Source organism: Cebus imitator, unplaced genomic scaffold (genome assembly GCF_001604975.1).
Source record: "Cebus imitator isolate Cc_AM_T3 unplaced genomic scaffold, Cebus_imitator-1.0 Scaffold339, whole genome shotgun sequence".
NCBI lineage: Eukaryota > Metazoa > Chordata > Mammalia > Primates > Cebidae > Cebus > Cebus imitator.
In genome coordinates, this window is record NW_016107654.1 from 736,467 (window position 1) to 747,158 (window position 10,692).

Genomic DNA, 10,692 nt, shown 5'->3' on the forward strand with positions numbered 1-10,692 from the left:
GACGGGGAGTGGACTCTCACTGCCTTGCTTATACCTGGGGACGGGGAGTGGACTCTTGGCCTTGGAGCTGGGTTGCCTGGGTGGGTTCCATTACTGGTGGTGGTGTTTTCAGGCCCGACCCTGCTGCTGACCAGTGACAACATAAAACAACGCCTCGGCCCCGCTGCCCTGGACAGGTGCGTACCCCGGCCCCAGCTCCCTCCTCGCAGCTGGCCCCATGCGGCCCTGAGGTGTGTCCTCACTGTGTCCATGCCCAACATCCGCACGACAGCGTGCTCCTCGTCCAGCATGCTTTGGTGTGAGGGCTGATGACGTGAATCCCTTCACTGGACACACTGGGCAGCGCTGACATGCTGGGCACTGTTAGGCCTCTCAGGGGACCCCAACACTGCCTTCCTGCCTGGGCAGCCGCAGGTGTCACCTTCCCCCGCCTGCCCCGCAGCGAGCCCCAGTCTCTGGGCTTAACTGCAGCCCAGGCCCTGAGTGACTTGTTGCAAACTAGGGATGGCAGGAAATGCTGTGCAGGGAGCTGAAGGGGCAGCAGCTGGTTCCGGCCTCTGCTGCCTCTTTCCACGGGGGTCACGTGCTAAGAGAGTGCCGGGACCCTGTGGGACAGTGAGGCACTCCCTCTGTGGCCTGCAGTGTCCATGAATACCGGCTGTCCAGCTGGCTGGGGCAGCAGGAGGACACCCACAGGATCGTGCTCTACCAGGCAGATGGCACGCTCACACCCTGGACCCAGCGCTGTGTGCGCCAGGCAGACTGCATCCTCATCGTGGGCCTGGGAGACCAGGAGCCCACAGTGGGTGAGGTGAGCGTGGGGAGGGCCAGTGGGGCTGGGGGCGCCCTCTCTTCAGAACCTTCTGTTTCTCTTTTCCTTGTAGTAAAATATTGCACGAATTCACAAAAGGACACATAATAAGGGCTAAAACCCAGATACCTGCCACCCATGTTTTAAAAACACGTCACGATGTGACCCCTGGCGGCTCTACCACGGAGTGGGGCAGGTGCCCCCTGGCGGCTCTACCGCGGAGTGGGGCAGGTGCCCCACGCGGCGTCTTGTGAAGTTGGAGCCTCTGGCCGCCTTTCGCACTCTGTCAGCGTGTGCAGGAAGCACTCTCTCCAGGCCCAACGCTTTACATAAACGGTGCCCTATTTTACGCCGTCTGAAGTTGGCCTTTCTCCTTAGCACTTAGGTTTCAGCGTTCCGGTTCCCCGCACTGCTTTTTCTGGCTTCTTAGTTTTCCTCTTGTGAGTGCCTCACCCTCTGCCCCTGCATCCTCAGCCAAGGGAACAGCCTCGTGCAGGCCCTTTAGGACGCCGGCCGGCAGGGCCCCTGGCCTGGGCTGTGCCTGCAGGTTCCCAGATGGCACCAGGTGGCTGACCTGATTGCTCACGGACGTTCTGCCTGGCCGTTGCCGCAGACGAGGCCTCGGCTCACAGCCGCCCAGTCCTGTTCCACTCTCCAGCTTCCTGCCTCCAGTCTGCACTTCCTCCCTCCTCTGCTCCCTGCTCTGTTCTCATCACAAGCCTGCCTGGGCTAATCCTGGGGCAGCTAAAAATTCCTCCTCTCTGATGTATGTTCCTGTTCTGCAGTGAGTGATGCTCCCCTGTGAGGGTTTGTTTGCAAAACACCTCATTTGAAAAGGTTGCTGCATGTGTTTATGAGGCCTTGTCAGAGAAACAGAAGGAGGAGGTGCTCCATCCTGCTGTGCTGACCTTGCCTGGCACATGGCGAGCTGACCCAGGGTTTCAGCAGCCCCAAAACAGACCAGGCCACAGCCAAGTTGCTTTGCAGAACCCAGGAGCTGCTTCCAGGGTCCTGCCCTCGGGCCCACTGTGCTGGCCCTCCGCTCACGGACACATGGGCTCTGCCTTTCAGCTGGAGCAGATGCTGGAGAGCACAGCTGTGCGTGCCCAGAAGCAGCTGATCCTGCTGCACAGGGAGGAGGGGCCGGCGCCTGCCCGCACCGTGGAGTGGCTCAACATGCGGAGCTGGTGCTCTGGCCACCTGCACCTCTGCTGCCCGCGCCGCGTCTTCTCCAGGAGGAGTCTGCCCAAGCTGGTGAGGCGGGAGAGCGAGGCTGCCTGCCTGCAGCTCCTGGTTTATTTCCTCGAAGGTCCGAAGTGCTCTTCACATTCCCCCCCTGATTTCCTGACACCTGCGCTCCCTGGGCCCTTCCTGTGCTTGTGAACTTGACCCTGACTCAGGTCTCCTTCGTCTTGCCCTTTGGGCCTCTTGTGTCCATGGCAAGGTGACCCCCCCTGCAGCTAGGAGGCAGCCAGCAGGGTGGGGTGCAGGCACAGGGTGGCCATCAGGGGCTGAGGGGCTCAGTGAACCCTGGGGGATGGGCCTGGATCAGGGGGACTCAGTGAACCCTGGGGGTTGGGCCTGACATTTGGGGGGGGGCTTTGTTAACTTTAGGGGATTTGCCTCACATTGGGGGGTGCTCAGTGAACCCTGGAGAATTGGCCTGACATCAGGGTAAGGGCAGTTAACCTTGGAGGGTGGGCCTCATGTCAGGGGTGCTCAGGGCTGAGGCTCATCGGCATGTCCTCAGACCAGCACTGTTCCCTCCTTTGGACAGAAGATCCTGAGACTTTTTATTCTGGTGTCCTCAGGCAGCCCTGGGGCCTGAGGGTGAGGCTCGTGCTTCACAGCCCCCAGCTCTGCCCAGGAACCCCTGCCCTGAAAGCACCATCTGCTGCAGAATTGGGGGACTCCCGTGAGGACAGCTCTAAGGGTGCTCTCTGGCCCCCACCTGGGCCTACTCGGTGGCCCACGTGCCCTCTGCCAGCGTCCTCCCCCCAGTAGCCGAGCTGTCTCTGGGGCCCGGCCCAAGCTCTGAGGTGCCGGCCAGTCCTATCAGCCAGGGCCTGCTGCGTGCTGGAGAGGATTTGGGGTCAGTTTGGGTCAGAAGTGGAGGAAACTCCTCCCAGTGAAGTCAGAATGTGAGGTCTGGGCTGAAGGTGGGGCCCTGCACCGCCCTGCCTCACGGCTCTTCCCAGGTGGAGATGTACAAGCGCATCTTCCAGCGGTCCCCAGACCGGCACTCAGACTTCTCCCGCCTGGCGAGGGTGCTGACGGGCAACGCCATCGCCCTGGTGCTTGGAGGAGGGGGAGCAAGGTGAGTCCCCCACTTCCCACGCACTCCTTACGGTTGTGTGTGTGGTGCCAGCCGCCCCCTCAGGTGCTGGGAGGTGCTGGGTGCCAAGCTGAGGGCAGTGTCAACTGAAGACAAGGAGACCCTCGGGCTGTCTGTCCAGACCCAGCCTCCACCCCAGCCCATCCTCTGAGCAGGCCCCGCAGACCCAGTGCAGTGGTATGCCCACCGACTCCCGCGCGGCCCTGGTTTTATCATGACCAGGCCCCGCAGACCCAGTGCAGTGGTATGCCCACCGACTCCCGTGCGGCCCTGGTTTTATCATGACCAGGCCCCGCAGACCCCAGTGCAGTGGTATGCCCACCGACTCCCGCGCGGCCCTGGTTTTATCATGACCAGTGCAGTAGAAAGAGGCACCTCTCGTTTCGACCCTTTGCTTGGAAGTGGTTGCTTGTTGGCCGTGTCGTCTCCTCTTCTGAAACCTCTGCTCTTCCCTTTGCCCGGCTTGCCTGGCGTCTGGTGAGTTTCCTTCACTCTAACACACACTTGATAAAGAATGATCTGTTCTGCCCAAACTTAGTTCCTTAAGGGATTTTTAACCCAGACAATTCTTACGCTGCGTTGTCAGCAGACCACCTTCTCCTGAACTTGAATAAACACGCTTGGAACAGAGATGGAACCCTGGAGCCACGAGGAGGGTGGGGCAGGTGTGTGCCCCTCTCCTGAGCCAGCTGTGCATCAGGGGCAGGGCGGAGCCTCCTACCGCTGCCCCCAAAGGAACCTGGGCAGGGGTCCAGGCTGGGGCTGCCCTGCTGGGGTGGGGCCTCTCCGGCAGCCCCTCCTATCTCCCATGGGGTGCCAGCACCACCACCTAGGGAAGAGTTCGGAGGTAGCCCCAGGGCCTCGAGGCTGCTTCTGCTGGCCCCAGGGCAGGGCCCTATCAGCCCCTGGGCCTGGTCCAGGTGATAAAGTGCCCACCGTATCCTGTGTCTAAGGGACTTTCCACCTCACTGGTGCCGCACTTCCTCTTGAAAGTTGTGAAAGTTGGCCTAGAACAGTCAGATGGCTTGCCTGAGATTGCCAGGCTGGGGACAGGGCCCAGGTCTCTTTCTGTGAGCCTGGGACAGTGCAGGGGCTTGGGGCAGTTGAACCCAGACCCAGACCTGGCGTGCAGGTCAGACCAGAAGCATTGCTAATGACAACGTAGCTTTGATCAAGGTCATAATTAGAAGCCATACGGTTCTGTAAGGCACATAACTGCAGTCCTTTGCCCTCCCTCCAGCACCGCGTGCAGAGTTATCCTAGAAATAAATGCTTCCAGTGTTTTGGGCTGTCTGCTTGTCTGTATTTCTAAATCATATTCCTATTCTACTAAGTTTTTGGTTTTCTTAGGTTTAGATTGTTGACTTCTTAACCCCCTTGAACACATGCAGTCAGAGTCTATTTCTAACTATCAATCAATCACTCATCTATCTATGCATCTGTCTCCCTCCTTTTCACTCAAAATCCCAGTGTGGTGCCATCACTGGTTAGCCAGCATTCACTGTCTATGTTATGACAGCAGCACGGGTGTCACTCACAGCCAAGTCACAGCCTGTTGTATACGATGATTGAAGTGTCTTCCTTGGCGTTGATAATTGTTACATTTGTTCATCTTTCTGGGTATCATTAATTAACCCAAAGACACTGAGGCAAGAATTAACCTCCTCTCAGTATGCTTGGACATACTACTCATCTCTGTTCAGTTTTCAGGAGTCATCCTCCCTAAAGCCCTCTAGCCTCCTCTTATTTCTACTAGTTGCTTTCTGACATGCTGCTGAGATGTTGCGCTGGAATTTTCCATCACCATCATCCTGGAAACTACCTTTGTTTCTCTCCTGCGTTCAGTTCCATTTCCTGCAATTTCATGTCTTCTTTATTGGCTTATTCCTCATTTTGGTGGAATATACTCTAGAAATTTCCTTAGGAGAAGATGCTTGGGGAAGTAAACATTTTAAAACCATGCATATCAGCAAATGTCCTCACTCTGTTTCCATACTTGAATGATAGTTTGGCTAGGTATAGAATTCTAGATGGAAATAATTTTCCCTGAGAATTTTAAGGCATGGTTCCATTGTCTTTTTAGATTTTTGTATTGCTGTTGAGAAATGTAGTGCTATTTTTATTCACAAGGCCTGTTTTTTCTTCTGGAAACTTGTAGGAGATTATCTCTCTTAAAAAAAATAAAAAATAAAAATAAACAGGGTTTCGCTTTGTTGCCCAGGTTGGAGTGCAGCCTGGCAATCGTAAGCTCACTGTAGCCTCAACTCCCGGCTTCAAGCAATCCTCCCCACTTAGCCTCCCAGAGTGTTGAGATTACAGGCGTGAGCCACTGTGCCTAGCCTGAGACTCTGTATTCCTGGTATTCTGAAGGCGCATGATGACGTGCCTGCATGTGGCTCCCTTTGCATCCATTGACACTGGATTCCCAGTGGGTCCTTTCAAATTTGGAAACTCACAGACTTCAACTCTGGGAATTTTTAACTTTTCTAAATAAAAAATATTTACACCTCTCTCTTTTCTGTGTTCTCTCTTCCTGGAGCTTTTTTTTAAAAAAAAAACAAAAAAAAAACAGGGTCTCACTCTGTCACCCAGGCTGGAGTGCAGTGGTGCATCATAGCTCTCTGCAGCCTGAAATTCCTGGGCTCCAGCAATTCTCCCACCTCAGCCTCCAGAGTAGCTGGAACGAAAGGCGCAGGCCAGCACACCTAGCTAAGTTGTTTTTCTCTTTTCTTTTTTTTGGAGAGACGTGGTTTCACCATGTTGCTGGGCTAATCTCAAACTCCTGGGCTCAAAGGATCCTCCGGCCTCAGCCTCCCAAAGTGCTGGGATTACAGGCATGAGCCACCGTGCCCAGCCTTCCTGGAGCCTCTGATGGTCAGATTTGGGGCGTCTTAGATGGATCTTCTAATTTTTAGTCTTTTCTCTCACCTATTCTTCATCTCTGTCTTTTTGTTCCACTTTCTGGAAGATTTTTTTCTCGAATGCATCTTACAGTTTACCTTTTCTGCTGATGTGTCTCTGATGTCTGAGTGCGTTTCCCACAGCACTCCTGGTGATCCTCCAGCGCAGCCTTGCACTCCTCTGAGGACGCTAATCGCGGGCTTGCTTGTGCCTCCCATGCTCGCTTAGGTTTGCCACTATGCACCGCGCCATAACATGTCTGGGGGTGGTGGCGTTGCCACGTAGCCGTCCACGATACACCACACTTTACTTTCTCCTTCCTGTTGATGGACCCTTAGTTGGTTTTCTGGTTTTGGTTATTACAAACAAAATGGTTATAACCAATTTTTTGTTTGTTTGTTTTGAGACAGTGTCTCGCTCTGTGGCCCAGGCTGGAGTGCAGTGGCATGATCTCAGCGCACTGCAACCTCCGCCTCTTGGGTTCAAGCAATTCTCTGCAGCACCCTCCCGAGTAGCTGGGATTACAGGCGCCCCCCACCCCCGCACCTTGCCCGACTAATTTTTGTATTTTTAGTAGAGATGGGGTTTCACCATCTTGTCCAGGTTGGTCCTGAACTCCTGACCTTGTGATCCACCTGCCTCGACCTTCCAAAGTGCTGGGATTACAGGCATGAGCCACTGTGCCCAGCTTATTTCTTTTTTTTCCCTTATTGCGCTGGTCAGAACTACCAGAGCAGTGTGGTTAGACATGGTGGGTGTGGACACCCAAGCCTCGTTCCCAGGCGTGGGAGCAGGTGTTCAGCCCACCACTGAGTGTGATCTTGTCCGTCGGCTTTTTGTGGCTGCCCTTGGTCAGACTGAGGAAGTTCCTTTTCATTCTCAGTTTCCTGAGTTTTCGTCATGAATGGTTGTCTTTGTGACTCTATCATGATGATTGTATTTTCTCTTTAATCTGTTAATGCATTAATTACATTGATTTTCAAATTAAAACTAATATTGTATTCCTGGGATAGACCCATTTGGTCATGGTGTTAAAGTTATCCTGTTTATAATTGCTAGATTCTATTCAAACCTGAGTAAGACCTGAGTACTCAAGACCGGACTGAAATTGTCCCTTTTTGAAATGTGTTTACTGGGTTTTGGTATGAAGATTTGTTTGCTGGCTTCATAAGTAGAAATGGGAAGTTCATCTTTTCCTATTATCTGGAAGGCTTAAAACACTTTTTTCATTTTTACTTTTTATTTATTTATTTTTTGAGACGGGGTCTCCTGCTGCTGCCCAGGCTGGAGTACAGTGGTATCACAGCTCACTGCTGGAATTACAGGTGTGAGCCGCTGATCCCAGCCAGAAATGGAATCTGCAACTTTCAGATCCCAACAAAGAAGATTTCATGCCCAGATGGTTTCACCAGTGAATTTTATGAAGCATATAAGGAATAAATAAGACAAATTTTACATAAAACCTTCCAAGAGGCCAGGCATGGTGGCTCACACCTATAATCCGAGCACTTTGGGAGGCCAAGGAGGGAGGATTTTTTGAGCCAAGGAGTTCCAGACCATTGTGGACAACATAGTGAGACTCTGTCTCTACAAAAAATGAAAAGATTAGCTCTTTTCTACAAAAATGAAAAGATGGTGTGTGCCTGTGGTCCCAGCTACTTGGGAGGCTAAGGCAAGAGGGGAATCACTTGAACCCAGGAGGCTGAGGCTGCAGTGAGCTGTGATCACGCCACTGCACTCCAGCCTGGGTGGGAGTGAGACCTTGTCTAAAAATAAAAATAAGAAATAAATAAAAGATTAAATTTCTTTAATCTGTGCTGAGTTCCAGTACTACTCAGATGTTCTGTTTCTTACAGTATTTTGGTGAGTTATGTTTTTCTAAAATTGTGCCCATTTTATCTGAATTTTTCTATTTATGGCATGAAGTTGTTCAGTGTTTTTCACTAAAGTGTCTGCACCGATGTTCCCGTCTTCATCCCTGTGCCTTCGTTTCTTGGCACTTTCTCTCTTTCATGTCCTTGATCGGTCTCACCAGGACTACCCACTGAATTGGCCCGTCCACTGCCAGCTTTCATCTTTGTCCATCTTCTCTATCGTATGTTTGGTTTTTGGCTCTTTAAGATCTGCTTTTATCTTTGTTATTTGCTTAATTTTACTCTCTTTCATTTAGATTATTTTTTTTCCCTAACATTTAGACAAGCAGACATCATTGTCTCTAAAGAAACAGAGAGTAAATATATGCTGTCTCTCACAACCACTCAGAGGATAGAAAAGTGAAGGTGATGTGTCTTTTATTTTCTCAGGCTGGCTTAAAGTTTTGTTTTTTTTTTTTTTTTTCTTGGGTTTTTGACAACATGGGAATGGCTTTCTTTTGATTTATGCTTAGGATTTATAATGCTTCCTGATTCTGAGGCTTGATGTCTGTCATCAGTTCTAAAAAATGCCACCCCGTCTCTTCAGATACGGCTTCCCTCCCGTCTGCTTTCTGCGGCTCGGATCGCACATAAATGAGAGTTTGCTGCCAGAGCCCATGCTTCCGTATCTCCTTTACATATTTTGTAAAACAATATTTTACATATTCTATTCTTTTGATGCTTCATGATTCAATGAATATTTTCTTTTGACCCATCTTACATTTTACCATTTCTTTCTTCAGCTGTTCTGTTCTGCTGTGAAGCCCACTCACTGAGTTTTTCATTTGTTATTATATTTTTCACTTCTAGAATTTCCATTTGGTTTTATGCCAGAATTAACACTCTCGTTTTTAATTCTTTGAACTGTTTTTAAGGCTTATACCTGAGTATTTAATATTTTGCAGCAGTATTACATATGGTTCTTTTTTATTATGTTAAAATACATACAACATAAAATTTACCATTTTAACTGTTGTTGAGTATTCAATTAAGTATTAATACATTAATGATATTAATATAATTAATTGTGCAACGCTGTTACAGTGTTGTGCAAACACTACCCCTGTCCATTTCCAGAACTTGTTTTAGACAGGGCTCACTGCAGTCCAGGCTGGAGTGCAGTGCTGCGACCTCAGCTCAGTGTGGCCTTGACTTCCCACGCTCAAACAGCTTTCCCACCTCAAATCTGCCTCCATGATCCAGTTACCTCCCACCAGGTCCCTCCTCCAATACTGAGGATTAAAATTCAACATGTTTGGGTGGCGGACACAGCCAAACCATAGCAGGTGTCTGCAGGACCCTCCCTGCTGTGGCTCATGTCCGAGTTCCCTCCTGAGGGCTGGGTGGTCTTCCCCTGTCTCCTCGGCTGCTTGCACACTTTAAGCCTGGTCACAGTAAAAGCCTGTGTCTCTTACCTGGGTGCACTCTGGGTCCACTTTTATTGTCTGTTTTTTCTTTTCACTATGACGCCAAAAGAAGAGCCTGTATGAGGCTTTTCTCCTCATATGACTGGTAACCTTTGGTTGAGTAGTGTATGTTCGGTGTGAAAGCGGCAGCGGTGATTTGCAGCCCTGGGCGCTGGCTGCCTGGTCTCGGGGTGCTCCCTGGTCTCAGGGGTGCTCCCCGGTCTCATGGGTGCTGGTCTACATCCAGCTTACCTGACTCCTGGGGTGGTGCCCCCCATGATGCTCCTCCCTTCCAGGGCCCCTCAACTCCAGCTCTCCCACCGCCTCTCAGACACCTTGCTGGAGGCAGCCGTGTTTGTGGGTAGAAAAGGCCAATGCCAGTCACCTCTCAGGACATCCTCTTCCCCATCCCAGCCTCACAGTCCCTCAGTACCTCCAGAAAGAGAGATTTTATGTATTTTGAGACAGAGTCTCACTCTGTCACACAGGCTAGAGTGCAGTGGTACGATCTTGACTCACTGCAACCTCCCTCTCCCAGGTTCAAGTGATTCTTCTGCCTCAGCCTCCTGAGTAGATGGGATTGTGGGTGCCTACCACCATGCCCAGCTAATGTTTGTATTTTTAGTAGAGACGGGGTTTCGCCCTGTTGGCCAGGCTGGCCTCGAACTCTTAGCCTCAAGTGATCTGCCTGCCTTGGCCTCCCAAAGTGCTAAGATTATAGGCATGAGCTCAGATTGCACCTGAAGTCCCTTTCTGAGTCAGCGTCTCTGCTTGGAGGAGCTGGGAACTAAGGATGAGCAGATGGTCGCAGGTGGCCGCCTCTGAGGTCTCTGCAGGGCACAGCCTGGGCCTGGTGCTCACTCGTCGCTCTATGTCCCTGGCTGGTGCAGAGGCTGTGCCCAGGTGGGCGTTCTCAAGGCCTTGGCAGAGTGTGGCATCCCCGTGGACATGGTGGGAGGCACGTCCATCGGGGCCTTCATGGGTGCCCTGTACTCTGAGGAGCGGAACTACAGCCAGATGCGGATCCGGGCCAAGCAGTGGGCTGAGGTAAGCAGGCACCCACCGCCCTCGGTAGAACAAGGCCTCCAGGTCCGTGCTGGTGCCTGAGGGACACTGGGGCCATTGGCTTCTTCATGTAGCTCTGCAGGGCCTTGCCTTCAAGGAGGCTATCCTCTGAGGCAAAGGGGCAGCACAGAGAAGGCGCAGACGAAGGTTGATGGTGGGGGTGGTCCGATCCAGGTCCGAGATGGTGGAGGTTGGTGGTGGGGGTGGTGTGATCAGGTTGAGATGGTGGAGGTTGGTGGTGGGGGTGGTGTGATCCAGGTC

At 51.9% G+C, this 10,692-nt stretch overlaps 2 protein-coding genes across 5 annotated transcripts in view; one reads left to right on the forward strand and one right to left on the reverse strand.

Annotated features, from left to right (window-relative positions):
• C8G (complement C8 gamma chain) overlaps positions 1 to 10,692 on the reverse strand; it is a 618,926-nt gene that overhangs the window by 100,348 nt on the left and 507,886 nt on the right. The gene's annotated exons all lie outside the window — the stretch shown is intronic.
• The window catches only part of PNPLA7 (patatin like phospholipase domain containing 7), a 71,688-nt gene that overhangs the window by 53,248 nt on the left and 7,748 nt on the right, over positions 1 to 10,692 (forward strand). For all 4 annotated transcript variants that reach the window (XM_017505458.2, XM_017505460.2, XM_017505461.2 and 1 more), the window contains 5 exons: positions 113 to 176; positions 643 to 811; positions 1,883 to 2,065; positions 3,010 to 3,128; positions 10,257 to 10,413. In XM_017505458.2, the coding sequence (XP_017360947.1) occupies positions 113 to 176; positions 643 to 811; positions 1,883 to 2,065; positions 3,010 to 3,128; positions 10,257 to 10,413 (692 nt within the window). The remainder of the gene's footprint in view (positions 1 to 112; positions 177 to 642; positions 812 to 1,882; positions 2,066 to 3,009; positions 3,129 to 10,256; positions 10,414 to 10,692) is intronic.